The sequence below is a fragment of the Bacillus rossius genome, assembly GCF_032445375.1.
Source record: "Bacillus rossius redtenbacheri isolate Brsri chromosome 9 unlocalized genomic scaffold, Brsri_v3 Brsri_v3_scf9_2, whole genome shotgun sequence".
In the NCBI taxonomy this organism is placed as follows: domain Eukaryota; kingdom Metazoa; phylum Arthropoda; class Insecta; order Phasmatodea; family Bacillidae; genus Bacillus; species Bacillus rossius.
The window spans coordinates 32,534,415-32,560,806 of NW_026962013.1; the positions used below are offsets into that span (position 1 = coordinate 32,534,415).

The 26,392-nt window shown below is 38.0% G+C and overlaps 1 protein-coding gene across 4 annotated transcripts in view; it reads right to left on the reverse strand.

Annotated features, from left to right (window-relative positions):
* Positions 1–9,487: 9,487 nt before the first annotated feature.
* The window catches only part of LOC134542802 (zinc finger protein 385B-like), a 48,370-nt gene continuing 31,465 nt past the window's right edge, over positions 9,488–26,392 (reverse strand). For all 4 annotated transcript variants that reach the window (XM_063387339.1, XM_063387338.1, XM_063387341.1 and 1 more), the window contains one exon: positions 9,488–12,048. In XM_063387339.1, the coding sequence (XP_063243409.1) occupies positions 11,851–12,048 (198 nt within the window). In that variant the 3' untranslated portion in view covers positions 9,488–11,850. The remainder of the gene's footprint in view (positions 12,049–26,392) is intronic.

Here is a 26,392-nt window from a genome sequence, read left to right on the forward strand (position 1 = left end):
ATATTTTTTTACTTCACATATCTATGATGATGTCAACCTTCACCCAATAAAATTTTATCACAAAGAGATTTTTTATGATTTTTATTGTTTGCAATAAAATGCTCTACTCAAGTTATCTGCCAAGGGTTTATAATGACACGTGAACTTAATTTAAAGTTACCACACTTGGATGCAACACACTAAATGTTTAAGGACTATCTATGTAGTGTAACTTTGCTAAATATACAGACATGCCTTTTAAAAAAAAACACAGCTGGATTTACAACCACAAGATTTTTTCACATTAAACAAGTGACATGATTCAAAAAATTACTTTTTCTAGTTCAGACAAGATATGTTTAACACAAAGAGATTGTGAATAAAAAATGACAATTTCAAAAACCACAACTAAAAATCTATGATGCAATACTTACATTTTCATTATTTAAAAACATACATTTCAACATTATTTTAAAATACACCCCACATTTAAGGGCATTTCAGTTACAATTCTATGTTAAAATATTTAACTTGAAAACAATTCAAAGTTTTTTGTTTTGATATGCAAGCTCTTCATTTGTACAAATGAAATAAAATAATTATGTTAAAAGTTACAGTGCTGGAAACTAATATGAATGTAATTAAATATGTATACTAACATAAAAATAAAAATGCTTGAGACATAAATGAGAGTGAGTTAGCATGCCAATCAAAATATCATTAAATATGATTACAAAAACTAAGCCTATTATTTTTGAAAACTGATTTTTATGACATTGCTGGGGCTACATACAGCTAACTGACAGCAATATTATGCTTCAATACACGTTGAATCTTTACATGTAACGCTAGTGATATGAAAAGTAAATGTAAATCAGTTTCAATATGTATAAATGTCAAAACTTGTCTAAAGAAAGCTTTTTTTTTTTTTATAATTTAAAACAAATAAAATAGATTTAAAGTAAAATATTTTAGACAAAAATAACACAGAAGTAAACTGTCATAAGCTCAAAAACTAGTAACAAGAATCAATTTGTATCAATGATAATATTATATTTAATCACTCATGCATATCTTCCAGCACTGAAAACAATGTGAATACCATATCAAGTGTTTATATTTGTACTAAATCTACCTCCATACAACATAATACTGACAGTAAGATCAACCCTTAAAGAAATTGTACATTTTAGCTGTGTGATGAATACTACTAGTAACTATAACTACTATACATCTATCTATCTCCAAACTGCAAGACAATAGGTATGTAATTAATACTAACATCTGCAAACTATGATTAACACATCATATTTGCACCTTGCTAGAAATAAAAGTCCCTACTATGGCCTTATTTAATGTACTATTAAATTACATTTGCTGAAGTTAACTATTGCATTTAGAACATTACCATGTCTGTTTGTGCACATTGCATTGCTAATTTACCTATGCTAATGGTAAAACTATAAATTTATTGCAGATTTAGTTAAATGGATTAATTAAAATTACTGAAGAGAAAAAAAATTCAAAGTATTAAAAACATCAATGCCTGCTTTGTATGCACACACACAAAAAAAAAAACACATTTCAAATGGGACACAATCCATGGAATACATACTGTTATTTCAACAGATTTTTCTTCGCAACATGTTATTCAACCAATGTTCTTAGTGCACAAATATTCATGAATTTTACTACTATAACAATTCTTACTGGTATTTAATTACACATGTTTACAAACTATGAAGACACATGAAAAATTACTACAAAACATGTGAAGGTAATATTTTGAGGAAACAATATGTTTAATTTGAATTTCAGAATGTACTAACTTTAATTTAACAATTAATTTGGTAGTCTGTAACTTAGTTTCCAACCCTTCACAACCAAAACTGATAGTTACGGTACGTATGTATATTCTCACTGCATGTGTGGTATGGGCAATTCCACAAGCACAATAGTCATGATGTAACAACTTCCGGCTGCAAAGTACCATCCAGTGAAACTCCGTTCTTCCTTTTCATTTTCAAGGAGAAGGGGAGAGAATAATGCCAAAAAGGAGAAAATTTTAACTTCATTGGCATTACAATGTAACAGAGATACATGGAGAGAGGTGTGTATATTGGGAATTTAACTTCTACTGTAAATTTGTAAGCACTGTCTCACATTTGTGCTATATTTCAACCCACAGTAAATCATAATGCAAAATAAAAGTATAATGCATTTTCTCTAATGGAGTGATTTTTTTTTTTAGTCCACAGCAATAAAAAATTATAGCATCGGAAATGCAGGATTGATTAATTATGTAATAAGGGGTGTGTTAAGGGTGGACTACAACCACCTGCAAATATTTTCTGCGATGAAAAATAATACACAAACATCAACATGAAATGAAACCATGATAAAATGTGTGTTCCAAGATAACAGTACTATACTGGCGATAATCTTCGTTGTGTTTATACAAACTCGCAAAACACTGCAGGTTTGCTGGCATATCTGTTAGTAACAAGTGGTGGTGAACAAGTGCTATAGACACTGCTGAATATGCAAAGTGTGACTAAAATAAAGTTAACTATGTTAAAATGGGGGAAGGAAAAAAACCTATACAATTCATTTAAGTTACAGTAAGACTATTTTACATATTGTACATGTACTAAATTACACATCCAACCTTAAAAGGCTGGAATTTGACCACTGTTGAAAATATTCAGGACAGTGGAATAAAATTTAAAATGTTACATAGTGTATCACACAGTCTTCTTAACACTACACTGAAACATACTACTACTTAAAATACATTTTCAACATTGAAAAGTGTACTTTCAGAGGAAACAGCCTATATCACAACTACCGTTTTGAAATTTTACATTGTAGTTTTCACAAACTATCAATTTGAAATAAGTTCCAAGAAGAACTTTCTTGCGGAAGAAATACATACACATATTATCAACCTGTTATGCATACAGTGAACTATTTTATTTCCTTTCATAAAATACCCTTTACATAATAGGCCTTCTCTGGGACAGATGGACTTACTAATGTCAATCATGGATGAATTACGTCATAAACTGCAAAGAAAACTGAACAATTAAAAACAAAATTATCTAGCAATATCTTTTCTTTTTCTCTGCATGTTTCATGTTTCAAGTCAGTCTAAATTAATTCAGGAACCACATACTCATAAATATTTTCTTTTGATTTAATAAAATAAATTAACAGTACAAAAGGATGCACAGGTCTAAACAAAAAGGAATATCTACATTAGTAAATAAATTATAACAAACTTCACCAAATAATTAGGTTTAGTGAGACCATACAGTAAGGAAAAATTCAAGCAATAATGTTGCCAGTACAAACAGCTTGTAAACCAGTGCTACAATGCCAAAATAAATTTTTACAAATTTAGCAAAATAATTTTTTTAAAAAAACGTAAAGTAATGTAAAAGATACAACTCACTAATTTTACTTTCTACGCATTTCTCTTATAATCACTCAGTAAGAACGATAACAGTACTAGGAAATATTTTCTACTGAATACAGTGCCGTTACAACATGCCAAAAATTCTTCTACATCCAAAAGACATAGAGCATATATTACATGCAGCTTGCAAGGTTTTCAAAACCACCATCAAATGACAGCCCAAACTATGAGGTAATTTCAGATATGTAAAGCCTTCGCCGGAGCTAAGTTTGTTTAAAAATTCAAACTGCATTCCGATTCTGTATCAGGAAACCAATCAGTGCAGCATTCATGTGAAGTTGCGAAGTTTAAATGCAGTAGCGCAGAAGGTTATGGAACTCTAAATTAAGGCCATGTACCCCCACTGGCAGAGAGTTGCCTCTAGTCCACTCTCGATATCACAGAGCAAGTTGCCCACCGTTTCAACTCGAAGGCGAAAGGGTGAGTGAACAAAAGTGAACTCTCACTCACTTTTTGACAGCCATCATAATTTAAGAAAGTTTTTTTTTGTTTTTATGAGCAAGACTCTTTGAAATGAGCCACACTGAAATAACACGTGAGGTCTACAGAACATAACAAAACCACCAGCATATCACACATGTATAAACAGCATGATGGCAAAATATACCTTGAAATGTAAGGGTTTATGGCGATAAATGATAATTTTTTTTTTACTGTTTTGATAGCTTTGATAAACTTTGTCTATATTTGTAACTTTTTCCCTGTCTCGTTCCGCACTAACTCATAAACCCATAATTGTTGGAAAAAAGTATCTAATAAATATAATACATTTTTGAAAAGAAAATATAACATTAACTTTTTTAATGTGAAATGGCCTTAGGTTATAATTTTTATTTTACTTTTATTATACTTTACAATTTCAGTTCACTGGAATGATTGGGCAAGAAAACACACAGTGGAAATAGGTATATTTTATAGAGTCCTGAAAGACGTTTTGAAATGGTCAGCCAGAAGTATTAAATCATTGCAAATAAATTTTTATTTTTTCACACGTATTTCCAGCTTACAGAGGGGTACAGCCAAGGTTTGGACATCCCAGCTCGTTAGAGAGAGCTAGTTTTTTAGAGAGTACGTGCAGAGTGAGAACTCTCACGAATTGAGACAGGGCCTTACATAAAATATTAGTTATGTGAATTCCTACGACCCATGCTGATGCAAGCTCAAGACACCTGGCCTGTCAGTATACACTGTTGCTTTTATTGCTGGACATACATGTTCTCTTGGCATTTATATATAATTATAAAGTGAGAACATCCACCTATGAAAGTATTACCTACAGTTCATTAAAAATAAAACTGCTTATTTATTCATTGCGAAAAGCAATAACACGAGGATATGTTGTAATTCAAAGAAGTGTGTGCAAGACCATAGTGCCACAATTCATGGTTTTTTAACACACATAGTAGTAACACTGACAAATAGGGGTATGTATTTTTCACAACACCCATTAGACTGCAACAAGGTATGGCCACGCCAGCAGTTTTTTTCCTTGTAATTGGCTGCTATCTATTTGCAAAAGAAACAATTACCTTATTTCACCGGGTCATTCAGAATGTGTTCGCTTCCGCACTAAATTATTCCGATTGGTACTCTAACAGAAGACATGTGCCTTACAAACACTCACCCAATCACGAAACACAGACGATGCTAGTGTTTTAACCCTACGCTAGTCTCAAAATATTTTTCTGCGAAAAATACACGCCCTTATTTATTAGTTCTTATATTTTCACTCTACTTAGAGAATCATTCACAAGGAACATTTTGCTAAGTGCATACTGAATAGAGACCATTAGGTTTAATTTGTTTTATTTAGTACTTCCTGAATGGCCGAATCTGCATATTTACTTGATAATACTGGTATCAGAGTTCTCCAGTTTAATACGTGCCTAAAATATGTTTTGAAAAATGCTTAACAAAAATGATTTCATTTAGAGATTAATTTCTAATTTTAATGAAACAGATAAAGATTTTATATTTTAATTATTTTGCTACCCTTCATTTTTTTAATTTCTGCAATCAGTCTCTATATTTTTATCTTTGTTTTGCATGTCGTGTCTTGTATATGTCAATGGCTTTGTTAACGTATGTGTTGATTTGTACTTGTGAATTTGTTTTCTTTAAGTAATTGTTGTTTCTGTTTTTATGTTGTGCCCAACAAACAAGTTCTCCAGCTGTTGGTGGGCATGTTACAAATGCAAATAAATAAGTAAATAAATAAATAAATATTTTACTCAAAAAATATCTGCCTATTAAATAAATAATTGATTATTGAATGAAACTACCTACCATTTTTCATGCAAAAGACAACCTTTGGCTCAAATTGCATTTTGAGGTCCACATGTTTTAATTTACCTGTTTATCAACTTAAAACCTATTTAAGTAACAAGCCACATAAAAACTCAGGTATTTGAGTGGCGAGCTGATAATGTAACTAACTTCAATGCTGAATTAAAGGTTAGATTTTTAGGCATTTATTTGGAACTCCTGGAAGGTTTTACGACTAAACTGTGTTAAAATTTACATATAGGATTTTGCATAAATATCTGAGAAATTTTTTATTTTTTTTTTTGGGATACAAAATACACACTCACACTGAAAAAACTGGTTTCACGTACAGAATCCCATTATGACTTAATGGGGAAAATTTTCCCTCTTGTTCAAACACAAGCCAACTGATATAAAAAGCAGCCACTTCACAACAAACACCACATTCATTCCAAAAGCCGACATTACATTAAATTTGAAAGAAGGATCAGAGCCCGCCATCTCGGTTTTCCAAATATTATGCAACAGCTTGCATATAATAGTTTATGGCTAGGGACAAGATTATATGGTGAATAGTGATAACATAGAAATAACTCAGCAAAGCATGTCAATATAACACAACACCAAAATGCATCTAGGGATGAGCCAATCAAATCTTCAAAGACCATCAAATCCATAGGATTCAAAATATCACATATTCAAGGAAAAAGACAGAAAGAAAAATTTTAAGAGGAAATAATGTAAACTTAAAAAATTTAACACTGAATAAACTCTTACATTTACTAGGTAGATTTTTTCTTCATACTTATCCTGTTACAATTCCCCAAGATATTGTACTTTTTATCATGTAATATATACATAAAATTACAATATGTATTGATCCTGGAAACACATAAGGGTTAAATGTTTCAATGTCATAGTTAATACATATTTTTTAAAATTTCTTGTATGCTATTTTATTTTTTACCCTTGACACCTAGATTCAGATCTGAGGGGTAAATTCAAGGTAGTCTTTAGGATTCAAATTGAAGATTTGGATTCGTGGTACTGGGATTTGACGCATTACTAGAATACACCATTTTGAACCGAAATGAAACTTAAAACATGAAATCAATCAGTAATTGGACAAAACCTAAATCAAATTACAAAAGTATTTTTTATTATAGTAAATTATGGAATGTAATTTATTAAGCACGTATTTTATGCCAAAATGAAATTGATGGGGTCAATTAGTTATTACATTACTTTTTTAAACACACAAAAATTTGCAGATTTATTTTATTTTTCTGAGTCGTTCTATTATAGACATGCTTAATATTGTAAAAGTGCATTATGACTTTATGAGTCAATCAAAATGAGACTATTTTTATGAAAAAAACAGTATCAAGCAATATTCTAGTTTCATATTTGTTAAAATACTTTTTTTTTTAAACAAAGACAATGTATAAAAATAAAACAATAAAAGGGAAATCTCCTGTTTTAAAACCAAATTTACCTAAAAATAAAACCATAAAATCTTGTCCTGTTTATGGCATGACATGGTAAAGTACATAGGACACTTTCTTATTGATGTTAACATTAGTGATCTACTGATCTGGCATAATAATTATGACAGTTGCAATGGCTTAATCAGCTGTTTTCTTCTGACTATTCTAGACTGTAAATTGTTATTAATTATTAGACTGTAACAAAGTATAAAACTTTGGAAATATTACAAAATACACTACGTAATGGCTGACATTTGTCAAAATAACTATAAACTGAATTTATAGATAAAATCTGAACATTAAAGATGGCGGGCTACAAGAACAAAAACAAATTACAGTTTAGGATTCAACATCTACCTACTTACCGTATACTCAAACTACACTAACATTATAATACTTCAACGTTAGCTACAACCTAAGTCTTGAGCGAGATTTGTGACATTTTACTGAAACCTACCATGTACAATGTATTAGCGATCGCACAGTAAATAAATTATTTCAACATTTTTATGGAAAACTGTAACATTTAACAAACAACCTGGCAGCAGAAATTCAGAACTCCAACAAATTCTGTGAGGAAACTGCACACAATAAAACTGCCACAAAATGTGCATTACCATATCACTACAATTATTGTTCATGGACATTCAACAGGCATTCTACATGTAGAATGACATACATTTGTAAATAAAAGTCTACCTGAAATACTAGTGAAGGTACATTTGAGAACCGGCTACCTGCTGCAACAGAGCAGGTAAAATATGTAATGCTTATGATACGTTACCACTTAAAAATACCTACTAATCAAACATACCTTACGGGAAATACACTCTACGTGTTAGGTGAGAACAAAATACAAAGTTATGCAGGATAAGTTTTACAGTGGGACCAAAACTACATCACAGTCTGTAAAACTTAAAAACTACTGTGCATACTAACTCCTGAACCATATAGTTGGCAGTATGTATACATACATATTTTTGAAACATGCACATTAAAAACAAGGTGTTTTAGGTCTTGGGTGGGTGGTCTATGACTATTATGCGTGCATTGTCTCCTAGGCTAATGTGCCATGAAAATATTTCTGAGCAGGAAGTAGGAAAGGTTGCTGATGCAATAGCAGCCCAAAAATAAGTATGAGGGATAAGGAAAAGGGGAATAAAGTGAGCAAAAGAGACTGAAGAAACAACTGCTGCACAAGTTAATAAATCAGTTTGAAATATGTAGTAGACTAATAATAATCATTAGTATAATTCTGTGTACAATCAAGCTTGACAATAGCTGTTCAAAGACTGAATTAAAATTTTTTTTTGAAATTTGCTAAGGACTGCTCTTCGAATTGTTGTAATCTAAAGCAAATTTAAAACGAATTCACGAACATAATAAAATTGTCAATAACTTGCAAAATTTCCAAATTACAATACACTAACACAGAATATCTAACTTTTTACATAATCAACTACAAATTTTACTACTAAAATTACATTAGGTAAATTTCTTAGCTCAGCTGACAAAAAAAATCCTTCCAGGCGAACTCCTCAAAGTTCAAGAATCTATAGATTATCAATTATTAAGAGAAATCAAAATCATTTACCTACTTGTGTTTTCTAAATGAGTCGGACACAAATATGGTACCTTTGATCTTCAATTTCCGTATATGTAGTACAGACTCATTCTGTGTAGCAAAATATTTTAACCTATTTTGCAAAGGCAGTTTAGAATTAGCACTTGATAAGTTTAGATAATTCATTACAATGAAAACCTATGTTATTATTTTCAAGTAACCCAGAAAACAAAAGATGCAGCAAAATTTTAAGTAAAATGAGCAGACATTTATAGTACTGGGAATGAATCTGGGGCCGTGCAGTTGTGGTTTTTATTAATTGGATCAGTTTTACATCAAGAACCACTGTTTTAAGTTCTGGTTTTGGTTCTTGCACAAGAATAAAAAAAATTTTAATCCTAAATGTTATCATAAAAATAAGGATGGATAATACTATCTCTTACAGTGTTTATAAACTTATCTTAGACCAAATAATAGACGACATTCAGATCCTCACAGAAAAGATGCCTACATACAGTAAGAACCCATTGTTACGACCCATCATGGTTCCCGGGGATAGGGTCGTAATAAATTAAATAAATTTTCAGCCGATGGACCCACTCTCAACTACCATACATCAAAATGTGACATTTTTCACATCAAGTCCATGTTCAGTAATCATTGACAAGTTTTCAAACTTGAAAATAAATTTATTTTAATAGCAGATATCTTCTGAAAAAAAAAAAAAAAAAAAGACAAAAAGCATGTTGTAAACTTCAATGTTTCATAATGGTATAACTATATCTATGTTTTGCCGAAATGCTTCGTTTACATAGTTGGCCTTTAATGTTCATTAAAACCATATATCATAAATCTGAAACAATAGTACTAACAACTAATGTGTAGAAGTAAATCCTAGACTTCATGATAGATAAACCATACTCTATGGCATATGTTAGATAACATGGTAACTGAAAAAATATTGTTGTTCACTTATTTAGCAGTATAAACTTAAGTTACATTAATAATCATAAACGTAAGATAAGGGTACAAAAATAAATTAAATGATAATTCCAAGATTTAAACAAACCAAAACCATACCCACAAAATCGGGGAATCGTTCTGGCCCAATGACTAATTAGTACCTCTTTAGACAAAAAACAGCTACATGAAAATATTGACCTGTAAAAAGAGACCATTTTATTTTATTTTATATTAGGAGGAGTTATAACTAACAGTTTATTGCATTCGCCTACGTATTCAGACTTAACAAATTTAAAAATAAATAACCTTTATACTTAGAATTTATTATAAATTGAATAAAATAGATCTTAAAAAAATAATTTATTATTTTATTTCAAAAACCAGTATTTCACACAAACAACACAACTGGTAAAACAGGTAGGCTTGTACATGACTGGAGAACTTTAAAACGAATCTCTACTTGTTGAAAATTAAAGTTTTTTTTTTTTTCCTATTTAAAACAGAACAAATATCATACACAAATTGTTTGATGTTTTGGAAAAGGGTTTGAGAACAAGATTATAAATTTAACATTTTTTTTCCTAACATGAATTAGGTCAATCTCAATTTGATTTGTAAACCTACAATGCAATAAAAAAAAAAAGTTTTTGCCACATTTTCCAAGTACAGCCCAAATCATACATTCATAGTTAAATTTATCTTGGAGATAACATAAAAAAAATAGTAATATTTATTTGGTTTATACATTCAATGCAATATACTTCTTGGCTTAAGTCTATAAAAAATAAATTATCTACTGGAAAAACATTTTTTCCACACAGAACACACAAAGGGCCTGTCTGGCCTCGGAAAAAGTTATTATGAGAGACAGGGCAAGACAGGTGGCCTTCCACATTGTATCAAATGCACTCTTACAGTTAAGAGATTAACTGCAACCACGATACCCCCCATTACCGACAAAATAGTTTAAACCAGTGTATTCAATATATAATTTAATCATTATAATAAATAAAATTAAGTTAACGAATGAAACATGATAAACGTATGGTTTTTTAAAAAAAAAAAAAAAAAAAAAGCTTTTTAAACTATCTAGACCTTAAGCTCACTCTACTAATTGTTATTTAAGAAATTTTAAATTTTTGGACATAGAATGTAACAGCTAAAAACAAAATTGTATGTAAAAAATGATTGAGCGTATTACTTTTCTGTTCATTAGAGTGCATAAGACAAATGTAAAGATAACCTTATCTGTCCAACTTTAAACAGACAAGGCCGAGACAAGCCTTCAGAGAATAAAAATGAAAAATTACAATTAATGGATAACTTACTCAACAATAAGGAGATTACCTCCCGAAGATTAACATTTTAAAGGACTAGCCACAATACAGTAGCAGTTTAGCACTCAAAAATTAAGATAAAAAAAAATAATTACTTTCAAATTACAAGGAAAGTTGTCCAATCACTTTTATGCATAAGTCCAGAAGGAACCATTCCTTTCATAACGTAAACCACCACTGATTGTATACTACATTGCTACACTTTTTTCCCATTAAACTTTTTATCACAGATACAACATAGTTTAAAACTTATTGGGCCGGATTAAACAACTAAAAAGCACGAAGTGGCAAAAAGTTTGAAAGGAACATGACAAAATTATACAGAACACCACTTCCAGCTCGTTGCTGATGTGTGCATGTGCTACAGAAATGCATGTACCTACAGATACAACTATAATACATGCACATTACAAACATGTTTCCAAACTTTTTCCCATTATTGCAATAATCCAGGTTAAAACATTAACAACACACTCAACTTCTATGCTAACACATCAGCATAGGACTTGAAACATTTCCACAACATACCGACGAGAAATGGATACCTCAGTACGACAATCGACAGGTCATGTACATAGTTCAGTAATTGACAAGTGCGTGTAATAGAGAGCAGCGTTTAACAGAGCCCGACATGAACGGAATCGGAAACAAGGGGAGAAGTAAAGCGCAGAGACAGGCACTCGACAACTTATTGCAACAAGAGAAAACGGGAAGGAAACCAAACAGCAACACAGCAACATGAGAGATTTGTACAGACGAGCACAGCGGGTCGCCACTTCATAACATGGCCCCTCCGCTAACAAAGTTGTTTGTGAGCGGTTGGGAATACTGCACGGCCTTGGGGACCTTCACTCCGGCCTTCTTCATGCCGTGCATGCCGTAGCCACCCCGCTGCCTCTTCCAGTACGGGGTGGGGCGCTGCCTGCTCTTCCCGCCGTTCATCATCCGCTCCTTATGCTTGCGAGACGTCAGGTGCTAGCGACACAACAAACCACTTCAAAATCAAATTGTCATTGATAGGATGCAGTAATTACTAGCAGTCTACAGTGGCTTAAGTGACACAGTTACGAGGCAGAGCATGTGGTTTTTCAACTAAGCTTTTTCCCCCCGCTGTGAAATCACATCTTCGAGCGGAAGGATACAAGTTTGCGATTGTAATGAGACTATTACTTTTAGGTTTAGCAGTTTTGGTAAAAACCATCGCATTATATTAAGATTTTTGAAGTTTAGTTCTGCAAGGTTCCAGTTATGCTTTCTGTCATGTGGCAAGACACAACGTAATCTAAAACAGAATCTTCTTCTTGCAGACCATCGGGGTGCGTATTTTGTCGCATTGACGTCACGGTGACCTCGTATTGGCTACCGAGTGCATCAGACCTGCCATGTCATTGTGACTCCAGAATTACAATACCGTGTTTTATCGCATATTCGTCGCACATTTTATACTAAAATCAAGTTTGAAAAGTAGGGGTGCGAAATTTATGCGAAATTTTTTTTTTTGTTAGATAAAGTTATTCATAAAAACAAAACCCGTCCATGGAAAGTACAGTAGAATCCCGCCGATGCGACCTCCCTCTGATGCGTCCATTCCGTTTATACGAATAAACAATATAAGATTCATTTAAGGATTTTAATTTACTTATGAAAATAAGATATCTGCTTCATTTTAAGGAACCGTGAAAAATTTGAGCAGAGAAAGTCGAAAATTTGAGTAAAATCGGTTGAAAAACAAGTCTGTTACACTTTGTTGGGCGCTGTGTGTTCACAATTATCTTGGCGAGCGCTGTACTGTAAGCAGGCAGGCATACAAAAGACGACTAAAAATAGATACCACCCCTCTAGACTGTCCACGCGGCAGTGTCTAAAGCCCGTCCCACTCTTAGATTGCAGTACACGGCTTATGGCGCGCGCTGTTGCCAAATCTCTAACACATTACGAATTTCAGGAGATGCGTGTATTTGTAATTTGGATCGAACAAGAAGCATTTTAAGAAATCATATCGTAATTTATAATATTTTATACTATTACACATATAAATTTGTAATAATGCCACTTTTATGTAAATTTCAAATAAAAACTACCTATTGTAGACGAAAATTTCTTATAGTTTTCTTTTCTGTTCTAAAAATCCCATATATATATATATATATATATATATATATATATATATATATATATATATATATATATATATATATATATATATATATATATATATATATCACATTTTCATGGGCCCGATAAATGCCGTATTTTTGGACAAGTCATGTCCAAAATGATAAATAAAATACAGTAATGGAAATTCTCGGTCGAGTAAGTTATGGGAAAAATCCGAACAATTGGTTCGAAATGGGGAAGATTTTTTGAAAAACAGAAAAATCGCAACAACTCCCATAATATGAATAATATGGAATCCGTTTTAACGTATGATAACTCGGATTACCTAATGCCGAAAAATGTTTTCTAAATACATTTTTGATACGACCAGCCATAACTGCATGGGTTCGAAAAAAATTTTCACTGGACAAAAAACCGTAACTGCCTTAGTAGACACCTTATCAAATCTGTTTAAATTGTTTGTAATAATATCATAGTTATTTTCCAAAACTTTGTCTAAAACAATGTTTGATAAGATGCTTGGTGTTGAGAAGGATAGAAAAGTAATTCAAAATTTTGTACCATGATCGCTATTGAATTCCTTCGTATTTATTTCATACATTTTACATATTATGTTCAAGAATCGATTATAATATTTTTAGTTGACTAAGGAAGCCATGTATTTGAAATTGTTTGTAGGACAGAACCCCACTTATCTAAACACACGACCCTGTTTCCTCTTACGACGGCAGCGCGCGCTCTTGTACTGATAAGACACATCTTTAACAGCTATTTCCACGGAAACTGTAGAAGCAATTGAGATGGAGCTGCTTTTAAAAACTAATTCAATTCATTGTGAACATTTTTCTCGCTTTCGTCCCCCATCTATCTTTAATAGAAAAAATTTTTTCCGCGGGTCAACTTTTTGATGTTTCAGTTTGTGAGAAAATGCATTTCAATATATTTGTGGCCGGCAGGGCCACATTTTTACTTGTAATTTAATTTTTGTTGCTGGTCTCTAGTTTTATATGGTTTTTTATTTCACGTATTTTTACGCCTTTTTTAATTAATGTTAATTTATCTGTAAATTTTTTTAATTATATTTGTTTCTGTTAATTAGTTATACGCCGTTTGGTAGCTATCGATTATGAGTTTAAGAACATCGATTGTGTTTCACGTAAATACCACTTGGCGAGCGCCCGGCGGTTGGCTGATGACGTCAGACATTCGGCTTGCCGGGAAGAAAAAATCAGCTGGGAGAGAGAGTGTGCCGAACGACCGTCGAGGACAGAGCATTGTGACAGCGCGGACTGGTGTGCCGGACGGCAACGGGCGGCGAAGAGTATGGGGGTGGAGGCTCCACGCTGGGTGACAGGGCAATGGTTTGCCCCGTGATACTGAACTTATCAAGGTAAAGAGAGGCCGCAATTTTGATTTTTACCCTCGTGGTGCTGCACTGGTTTTTGGCAAACCTAGTGAACTGTGTATTTTCCCATACTAAATTTTATTTGGACGGAACTTTTATTAGCCAGTTTGGTGAAGAGGCCCATTTGTTTCACACGTTGTTCCAGTGTGGGATTTTTTAAAAAGGTCGCCCGTTTGCCTGTAGTTGCAATAAAAGTATAAGTTTGGAAGAAACGAACATTTTGCAATTTGTTTTTGAGACTTTGTCTTCGGAATTTGCATACTTAAAGTTGCATTTAGCTAATATATCAGCTTGTGCAGTATTATTAAATGCATGCGATCGGTATTGGACTACATGCGCAGCCTGGTGTTGGTTGGTGCGGCCATTCTACGTTTTTATGAAATCATTGGCAAGTTAATAAAGAAGTAGACTTTGTTTTAAGTATATGATAAAAACTTCGGTGGTAACATAGTTATGTTACGTGAAGAGTTTTTGCTACATTTCCCTTAAAAAAATAAGATAATTTTTTTTTTGATCATCGTTCACGCCTTTGTGAATTCGTACCTATGGCCCGGCTTGGCATTAGACTATGGAGTTGGTGAGGAAGGTCAGGAAGCCAGCGCACGCCTAGGATATTAACTTTGTTTTTTTGGCAAGTCTTTAGCAACGAACATCTGAAGAAAGACTAAACCGTTGATTGAGAGTTTAAGAACTTTATTTAAATAATTTGTTTGTACTTCAGTATTATTTTTGTAGATTTTTTATATATTTGTATTGATTGTCTTGTTTGATTTTTGGTATTAGGGCAGTCAGTAAATTTTGATATTTTATAGTGGCCACGCCTCACGCCCTTATATATTTTTATACTTGTTGTTATCAGTATTTATATTTTTACGATTTTTTAAAGGTTATTGTTAGTATCGCAAATGGGGATAAGATGCTGCCATTATTAACGTCAGCTTTTGTAACTAAGCTTGTATGGTTATGTATAGTAAAAATTATTTTTGCAAATTTCTATTTTTTAATAACATACGTCCAAAGTCTTGCCTCTTGTTTGTTTAATGGTTACTCTGCTATTATATCCTTTAAATTTTTTGGCCTGACCCCTGGGCAGTGGTGTGGGGAATTTATATTGTTTAGCTTTTTATGCCTGGTTTTAATATTTATTTTTTCCCTTCGCGCCCAGAGTGAGTCGGGGACGCAACCCCTCTTCCAATTAAGGAGGAAGAAGGGTTACAACCTGCGCCACTCTGCTAGGCAGAGACTTTGGACTTTTGCGATTTTGCTGACTTTTTTGATTTTTTTAATAATGGCAGTTTCTTGGATTTATAAACTTCCCAAAGAACAGGTTTACGCTAATTTGCAAGCAGCGGGAGTAGAGAGTGGTCTGGAGGATGACATTGATACCTTACGCAGGAAATTAAGTACCCACATTAAAGAAGGGAGGAAAAAACCTGTTGAGGAAAATGTGGAGAATTCGGAGATCAGCCAAGTAAATTCATTGAATACTGCTATGCAAAGTAAATTGCTTTTTAAGGAACTGGATAGGTTGCCATCTTTATGCTCCGGTGGGCCAAGAGATTTAATAAAGTTTTGCTTGGGGGTAGATAGTTTGAAAACTAATTGTTGTTTACAAAATGAGCAAGAATTGTTAAGGTGTATTTCGACTAAATGTAGCGGGATCGCTAGATACGTGATTACGTCAGGTATAAATAAGTCTGTTGGATGGTCGGTAGTGAAAGAGAATTTGTGGGAATATTTGTGCCCTAAGAGGGTGAAGGACGATCTAATTAAGGAATTGATTTTCCGTTTTCAACGGGAAAATGAAAGCACCTTAGAATTTATACAGGATATTAGAAATCACGTTAATGTATTTGGTCTGCAGTTAGATGATCACCGTTTTGTAGCTATTATTTTGGAAAATCTAAATCCTGCCATCAGACACGAATGCGCATTTATTGGCAGACCTAATAGTGTGGAGGAACTCAACACTTGGGCTATCCAGGTTGATAATATTTTTTACGCTAAATGTGAATTCGATAAGTGTAAAGGTAAATTGAATTTTAAAACGGTTTGTTTTAAAACGCCGGGTAGTGAAAAAATTGATAAGACTTGTTTTAAGTGTAATAAGGTAGGGCATTTTGCTAAGGATTGCTCGGTTTCGAAGGTTAATAAATTTGTTTGTGGTTTTTGTGGCAAAAATGGTCATTCAGAAAAAGTTTGCTTTAAAAAGAAGCGGGAGCAAGAACAGCACCAGGAATTATAGTGGTCTTTAGTTTTTGATTTTTTTTGTTTTTAAAAGAGAAGGTTTTGTTTAATACGTTTCGGACTTGACTTTGGAGCTTGTTTGTTTGTTTTGGCATACTTAGATCCCGTTTGTTCGGTTTGTGAGTTTAGTTTGTCTTTTCCGTTACTTGTTGGAAAATCCTTCTCTTGTTTTTTTTTTTTTTTGAACGTTGAAATTTTGACTGGGGCTTTGGAGGCAAGTTTTCCTTGTTGCAGGTTTGTTTTGTTTGAGTTTGGGCTGGTTTGTTGGATAAGAAGTTTTTGTGAATACTTTTCTCCAAGTCCAGGGTTTTTGTTTTGACGTTTTAGTTATTTAAGATTGCTGTTTAAATTTTTTTTTTGTTCAAGGCGGAGGTTGTGGCCGGCAGGGCCACATTTTTACTTGTAATTTAATTTTTGTTGCTGGTCTCTAGTTTTATATGGTTTTTTATTTCACGTATTTTTACGCCTTTTTTAATTAATGTTAATTTATCTGTAAATTTTTTTAATTATATTTGTTTCTGTTAATTAGTTATACGCCGTTTGGTAGCTATCGATTATGAGTTTAAGAACATCGATTGTGTTTCACGTAAATACCACTTGGCGAGCGCCCGGCGGTTGGCTGATGACGTCAGACATTCGGCTTGCCGGGAAGAAAAAATCAGCTGGGAGAGAGAATGTGCCGAACGACCGTCGAGGACAGAGCATTGTGACAGCGCGGACTGGTGTGCCGGACGGCAACGGGCGGCGAAGAGTATGGGGGTGGAGGCTCCACGCTGGGTGACAGGGCAATGGTTTGCCCCGTGATACTGAACTTATCAAGGTAAAGAGAGGCCGCAATTTTGATTTTTACCCTCGTGGTGCTGCACTGGTTTTTGGCAAACCTAGTGAACTGTGTATTTTCCCATACTAAATTTTATTTGGACGGAACTTTTATTAGCCAGTTTGGTGAAGAGGCCCATTTGTTTCACACGTTGTTCCAGTGTGGGATTTTTTAAAAAGGTCGCCCGTTTGCCTGTAGTTGCAATAAAAGTATAAGTTTGGAAGAAACGAACATTTTGCAATTTGTTTTTGAGACTTTGTCTTCGGAATTTGCATACTTAAAGTTGCATTTAGCTAATATATCAGCTTGTGCAGTATTATTAAATGCATGCGATCGGTATTGGACTACATGCGCAGCCTGGTGTTGGTTGGTGCGGCCATTCTACGTTTTTATGAAATCATTGGCAAGTTAATAAAGAAGTAAGACTTTGTTTGAAGTATATGATAAAAACTTCGGTGGTAACATAGTTATGTTACGTGAAGAGTTTTTGCTACATTTCCCTTAAAAAAATAAGATAATTTTTTTTTTGATCATCGTTCACGCCTTTGTGAATTCGTACCTATGGCCCGGCTTGGCATTAGACTCTGGAGTTGGTGAGGAAGGTCAGGAAGCCAGCGCACGCCTAGGATATTAACTTTGTTTTTTTGGCAAGTCTTTAGCAACGAACATCTGAAGAAAGACTAAACCGTTGATTGAGAGTTTAAGAACTTTATTTAAATAATTTGTTTGTACTTCAGTATTATTTTTGTAGATTTTTTATATATTTGTATTGATTGTCTTGTTTGATTTTTGGTATTAGGGCAGTCAGTAAATTTTGATATTTTATAGTGGCCACGCCTCACGCCCTTATATATTTTTATACTTGTTGTTATCAGTATTTATATTTTTACGATTTTTTAAAGGTTATTGTTAGTATCGCAAATGGGGATAAGATGCTGCCATTATTAACGTCAGCTTTTGTAACTAAGCTTGTATGGTTATGTATAGTAAAAATTATTTTTGCAAATTTCTATTTTTTAATAACATACGTCCAAAGTCTTGCCTCTTGTTTGTTTAATGGTTACTCTGCTATTATATCCTTTAAATTTTTTGGCCTGACCCCTGGGCAGTGGTGTGGGGAATTTATATTGTTTAGCTTTTTATGCCTGGTTTTAATATTTATTTTTTCCCTTCGCGCCCAGAGTGAGTCGGGGACGCAACCCCTCTTCCAATTAAGGAGGAAGAAGGGTTACATATTAAAAAAATTATTTAAGTGAAACCTGTACAGTTTTTGTCTTAACATTTGTTCGGTGGCGTCCTAAGGCATTAATTTACTAATAAAAAAAATCTGAATGAAATACACATGTAGGTTTTCTTTTTTTGATGTGAAACATATCGGAATACTTCAAAACAGTTCGCAGCGAATAAGTTATGTTTTTTAATTTTTTCGGACACTTAAAATATTGTTAAGTATTCAAAATAAGCATTGCCTGATGCGTATTTTGATTCTATACAATATGAAAAAAAGCTTGGTCCAAAAATTAAAATTTTAAATTTCGTTTGATATTTGGCAACAACGCACGAAGAAACAAGGACAGTGCTAACGGCAATCGGCGTGTGTTAGAGAGAGAGAGAATGCGCCCATTTACTTCCACACTGCAATCTAAGAGTGGGATGCTCTATAGCCGAGCTCGACGCGTCCACTATCGCACGAAAAGCCGTCTCAGCTGTCATGTTATCTTACCCGCCCGCACGAAAAGCCGCTGTGTTAGCTTCTGCGAGAGCGTAAGAAACTCGTCCGGCCGGGCTGGCGGTAGCGACGGATTGACGTCATAGTAACACAGCAGTTTCTGCTGAAAAAAACACTAATACCTCGAATTTTATTGAATAGAAAAATTTAGCAGGGCCATAAATATATTTATTTTACTGCATAGTTACTTTTCCATCTGCATTCCAAGATAAGCTTACAACTCACATAGTTTCGGTTCCCTGCAAGAATTTCCGAAGATTTCCGAAGTTTTGCGTTTTGGTATTAACGCCACTTCACCCGCTAAATCAGAAGTTTCGAATGAAAACAAGCTTGTTGTGACTGATCTAACCTAACCTAACCCTTCGATTTTTTTAATTTCAATTTTTGAGAGAAATCCGAAGTTGCACGAACGTGGTAGGGAACCGAAACTACGTGAGTTGTAGGCTACCGGCATTCCGTGTTTTTTTCTTTCTTTTTTTTTTTACGCCGCGAAGGGACGTGGAAAAGATAATTGCTTGAGCTGTCAAAATAAACATCGCTGACGGCAAGGGCGAGAGCGCATCCTGTCGGTTTGTCGCTGTGATTATCTACTCCAAAAACATGTCACAGCATTTCAGGATAGCATTGTTCTTATATCTTTCGTTTATAGCCGAATGTTTTCTACCTGATCCAAACAAGTTCCTTCGCCACGTTTTGAACTAAAATAACAACCAGCCGGCTAGCAGCCGAACTCGCGTTACGCGAATTCCTTTAGCCCGAGAATTTTTTTTTTTTTGGGGGGGGGGGGGGGGGAGGAGGTGTAAAAAATATTAAAAAGAGGAGTATACAAGAGCACGTCAAACAATTTAAATTAATAAGTCATGCAACAAAAACCTTTCTTAAATTTTTTCTTTCCGTTAATTAAATAAGTCAGTGGTAATGTCTGAATAAATATTACATTTCTATTTTAAAATACATCGTTTTATACAGAAAAAAAAATTCCTACACAAAGCGCTCGAAATCTAATAGCGGGACCAAAAACATCATGCGACGTTTACGCTGTCGCGGCCTCGTCTCTGGTGAAGCTGTGGAGACGGGGTGGACGTCGCTCGGTCGTTCAGTTGTTGTATTGTTTGCCCGGCGCCAGCTCTTTGGTAGAGCAGCCTCACACTCTGAGGCGGGAGTGGACAGTTCGGCCCAGTGCAGCTGACCGAGGACGTGCTGACAAGGAGTAGCTAGCAGGAAGATAGGGTGTAGAAGAGAGGGATGCCCGCAGTCTCACGAAGAGTCGCTAGCGGATGGGTGGGCAGAGAGAGTGGTAGAATGAGAGAGAGGGAGAGAGAGAGAGATGGGAAGCCCGCGGTCTCACGAAGAGTCGCTAGCTGAGGAAAGGAAATGAGTAAGGCAAGTCAATGATACCACTTTTGCTTGCGATAATATTTATTCTCCCAGATTGGCTGGGAGAGAGGAGAGCTCACAATGGTATTTCTACTCCCAGATTGGCTGGGAGAGAAGAGCTGTCTAGGCTTGTTAGCCCGCACAATTTATACACGTTTCGTCTACAATCATTTGTGTTAAAGTTTTACATATTTCTATCTCTTTTGATCTTTTGCATTTAACAATATTATTTACACGTCTACAGAACATACTTACAATATACACTTAATAATCTACATAAATATTTACAATAATAACATATATAACATAACTATAATACATTGTCTCTTTATATATTAACAACTGCCATCTGGTGACGAGTGGTGGCACTACCAGGGCCATGGCTGGAGTGTTGCGCCGCGGACAGGACTGTGACCCGGGTTTTTGTTTAATAAAGAGGAGGTACGATGTCAGACGCTCCCCCCTGGAAAAGCCCGGGTCTAGGCTGTCCGCGCGCCCTCCAGCAGGCACATGATGCCTTCTCTCCTCGTAGTTGCGAGCGTCAGGGCGGGCCTGCCGGTTCCGCACTGCCTGGGTCGCCATTCACCAGTGTGTCCAGTTCGCGGCCGGTGACGTAATCTGCCAGGTACAGTGGGGGCCGGCGTCGTCGTCGGCGGTGTCTCTGGTTGTCCTCAGCTGGTTCCTCCACCTTGACCCGGAATTCGGCATCGGCGAGGGAGGCTCCATGCCCCCATCCGCCTCGGGTAGGGGAAGGTGGTTCTGTTGTCTCAATGTCATCTGGTTCTGTCACCAGGGGCTGCTCCTCTGTGGTGTTTACGCCCGCCTCTGGTGTCCCAGTGACATCAAGGATCTGCATTCGTGCTGGGTGCCTCTGGTGCTGTCGCCTCGGGGTCGTGGCAGGGGCTTCTGCAGGCCTCTCCATTCTTGTCCTTGGTCTCGGTGTTCCCTGGAACAGATGCTGCATTCCTTGGGGTGTGACAGATTGGTGGTTGTACGGCATCGGTCCTGTCACATCTGGAGTAGGGTCCTCCATGGCATTGCCCCCTTCTGGGAGTGCTGTTTTCCGGATGTGGTCCCGGTGTACTTTTTGCCTTTGCCTACCCCGGCGCACCAAATACGTACTTTGACTTAGCTGCTTCAGGATGCGGTGTGGTCCCGACCACCTGGGGCTCAGTCCAGCACAGTAGTTCCTAATTGCATTGGACAGGGGATGTGTGCGGACATACACGTGGTCACCGGGCTGTAGCTCCGGTGGTTGTCGTGTGGTCTGCGAGGTTATGCTGAGTGTAGGCCCTCTGGTGTTCTCGCGCTGTTGTCAGCTCAATCGCTTGCCGCCGACAGCGATCCTCGGGGTCTTCCCCTTCATCTGTCACTCCGTGGGCCGTCCATTCACCGGGCATGGTCCATATCTCATCCAGTCCTTCTGCTTGGTTTGCTCGTCGACGCTCAGCATCTGAGGAGGTGCGTTGGGCGTCGAGAACTCGTTGTTTGAGTTCGATCAGGTCCGCTGGAGGTGGGTCATCATCTTCTCCCACAGTGAGCAGACGACAGGTCGTGTCACTTGACCTGTGGTCGTGTGCCCTATGGGAAGGTGGCAGTATTTCCTCCCATGACACGTCATCTTCCAGGTGGGAGTCCTCATCGGGGTCTCGTGACAGGGCATCCGGCAGCTGGTTTTCTACCCCAGGGATGTGTTCGACAAGGAAGTCGAAGGATTGTAGGAACAGGGCCCACCTTACGAGCTTGCTCTTGCGTCCCTGAAGTGTCCGTAACCATGTGAGACATTGGTTATCTGTGCGTAGCACAAATGGCCTCCCCTCCAGGTGGGGTCGGTACTTCTTAAGTGCCCATACCACAGCTAGACACTCCTGCTCATTGCTGTGGTAGTTCCTTTCTGCCTGTCCAAACTTGGCACTAGCATAATCAATGATGCACCTGTCTCCCTTTTGGTCCAATTGGTATAGCACTGCCCCCACACCGTCAGTGCTTGCATCTGTCTGGACATACAGCACACTCTCGGGGTTTACTCGGGACAGTGTGTGACATCTGGAGAAGGCTATTTTCAGATTGTCCAGTGCTTCCTGAGCAGCTGGGGTCCATTGGTAGCGCTGTCGAGGTGACAACAGGTCTGTCAGTGGGGTTGCGAGCGTGGCGAAGTCTGCGATATAGTTCCGTAGCCAGTTGGCGAGGCCCAGGCACCGTTGCAGCTGTTTGCGTGTTCTGGGGGGTTCTGCCCCTGCAATCTTTGCTAGGTGTACCGGGTGGGGTCGGTTGCCCTCAGCATCCACCATGTGTCCTAAGAATTCAACCTCTCTTAGTCCGATGTGGCACTTCTGGGTGGCGCAGGTCAAGTGGTGCATTTCTAGCCGTTCCAGGACCAGCGACAGGTGGCGTGCATGGTGCTCCAAGGAATCGGAGTACACTATCACATCGTCGAGGTAGGCCACCACGAACTGGCCGATGTATCCCTCTAGTACGCGGACCATCATAGTTTGGAATGTGGCTGGTGCGCACTTGAGGCCGAATGGCATGGCACAGAACTGGAAGCGTCTGCCATCGGGTACAGTAAATGCTGTCTTTTCTCTGTGGCTTGGGGTGATTGGCACCTGCCAATAGCCAGAGCGTAAGTCAAGAGTTGTAAATACCCGTGCATTGCCTAGACTTGCCAAGGCTTCTTCTACGCTTATCTGTGGTGGAGGGGAACTGATCGTAACCCTGTTCAGCGGGCGAAAATCCACACAGAACCGCATGGTTCCATCCTTCTTGGCCGCTAAGACAATGCGTGAATTATATGCACTGTTTGATGGCTCGATGACCCCATCTCGCAACATTTCTTGCACCTGCTCTCGTATCAACCGTTGCTCCCGGAACCCATATCCTCTGGGGGCTTCATATATGGGTTCGTCATGTGCGGTAGGAATCTTGTGCTCGGTCACTGTGGTGCGCTTTAGGGGATTTGCAGTGGCAAAGATGCTTCGTCTTTCCCACAGAAGTCGCCTAAAATCGTCCTGATATTCGGAGGGTACCTGATTGTCCAGGTCTTCCAACCCTGTGGGCTCTTCCTGGGGTGGTGGTATGCTTCCTAGTGTGTATACTGCCAGGCGCTCACGTTTACCTAAATTTACCAGGCCTGATGCTGGCGAAATCAAGGCGTCCTGCTCTACCAACCAGGGCTGTCCAAGTACCAAATCTTCTCTGAGCCCTTCTACGACGACTGCTGGAGTTTGGGTCACCATCTCCCGTATACCCACTGTGATGATAGCATCTCCAATAGCTGTCCCTGTTCCAGTGTTCGTAGCAAGGCGCAGGGCACAGTGTCTGGGTGTGACTTCTGCGGGTGGTACACAGTGCTGGGCAACGAACACATGGCTCGCCCCTGTCTCTATAAGTGCGGCAGTCTGTCTCCCGTTCAGGGTGATGGGGATCCGCATCAGTCGGTTTTATAGCGTGGTGAGCTGCCCCAGTTGTTCAATGTTGTCCTCTGTGGCTTGCAGCAGGGGATTGGCTGGCGCGGGGGGTAAGTCTGTAGGTCCTACACCCCCTACTGCCCGTTTCCCGCTGGTTGTTGTCGCTGTTGGTGTCTCTGGCAGTCCTGTTGCCATGATACGTGCCCTGTGGGCATCCAAGACGGCACTGTGGTGGTCGGCCTCCATCGCGCCGATTGCCTGCATTCCGCCATTCTGGAGATATGTTCTGGCTTGTCCCACCAGGTGGGCCCTCGATCGCCCGTGTTGCTGTCCGCCATGGACGTTCCTGCAGTATGTCCCTGCTTGTCCCTGCAGGTGCTCCAACCTGATGTCTGGGTCCTCGTTCGGGGATAGTTGCCCCGGTCCGACGTCCCAGGAGGTGTCGTAGGTTGCCTTCTGTAGCTGTTGCCTGTCGTACATAGTCCTCTACTGTTCCATTGCAGTATGGCCTGAGGAATGGTTGCAATTCTTCTCGCATTAATGCAGTAACTTCTGGCAAAGCTTGCTTGTGGTCTTCCCCTGGGGCTATGCGCCGGTACAGCCTCAGCTTGTTTGCTACAAACTGTTCTACTGACTCTGAGTCCTTTTGGGACTCGCCGTAGAAGCGAGCCTTACAGCTCATGACTGCCATGCGGTCGTCAAAGCGCCGTGTTAAGCGGGTAGCGAACTCCTGCCACTTCATGTCGTAGCGTCCCCACAGGTTCCACCACTCGCGAGCTTGCCCGCGTAATTGCTCACTAGTGCGTTGTGTCCATTCTTCAATCTGCACCCCGCATTGTGTAAACCGTCCCTGACACCACTGCACAAACTCGCATGGGTCCTCATGCGCTAGCCCACTGAACTCTGGTAGCACTATGCGTCCTGTTGCGGTAGCTGTCCGCCCCATATGCACGTTTGGTTGCACTGCTGGGCTTGCAAGTACCTCCCAGTCTATGAGGTTTGCCCCTGCCTTCTGTGTTGGTGCCTGTGTGGGCCTTGGTGTTGCTATTGTATCCCAAACCAATGTACCCATTGCTAAATCTGCTCTCACTGGTTTGCACTCAGAAGTGTTGTGCCACTGTTCCTCTCCTGTCATAAGGTCAAAGTCCCTTGGTGGTTGACCTGTTTCGCATGTGGTTGTCAGTCTGTGTGGTAGCATTGTGTCACGAATTTCTACACGTTCTGTCCTGCACACAGTCTTCTATACTTGTTTAGTGAATATACACACTTCGGGTCGCCGAATGCTGCTGACTGTTCATGAACTCTGGTAGTCTCGATGATGAAGTGCCCCACGTTGGGCGCCAAATGTCGCGGCCTCGTCTCTGGTGAAGCTGTGGAGACGGGGTGGACGTCGCTCGGTCGTTCAGTTGTTGTATTGTTTGCCCGGCGCCAGCTCTTTGGTAGAGCAGCCTCACACTCTGAGGCGGGAGTGGACCATTCGGCCCAGTGCAGCTGACCGAGGACGTGCTGACAAGGAGTAGCTAGCAGGAAGATAGGGTGTAGAAGAGAGGGATGCCCACGGTCTCACGAAGAGTCGCTAGCGGATGGGTGGGCAGAGAGAGTGGTAGAATGAGAGAGAGGGAGAGAGAGAGAGATGGGAAGCCCGCGGTCTCACGAAGAGTCGCTAGCTGAGGAAAGGAAATGAGTAAGGCAAGTCAATGATACCACTTTTGCTTGCGATAATATTTATTCTCCCAGATTGGCTGGGAGAGAGGAGAGCTCACAATGGTATTTCTACTCCCAGATTGGCTGGGAGAGAAGAGCTGTCTAGGCTTGTTAGCCCGCACAATTTATACACGTTTCGTCTACAATCATTTGTGTTAAAGTTTTACATATTTCTATCTCGTTTGATCTTTTGCATTTAACAATATTATTTACACGTCTACAGAACTTACTTACAATATACACTTAATAATCTACATAAATATTTACAATAATAACATATATAACATAACTATAATACATTGTCTCTTTATATATTAACAACTGCCATCTGGTGACGAGTGGTGGCACTACCAGGGCCATGGCTGGAGTGTTGCGCCGCGGACAGGACTGTGACCCGGGTTTTTGTTTAATAAAGAGGAGGTACGACGTCAACGCAAGAGATTTTTTTATCCAAATTTTGAGGCCCTAAAATATAGGTGCGACGATAATGCGATAAGCTCTGATGGTGTAAT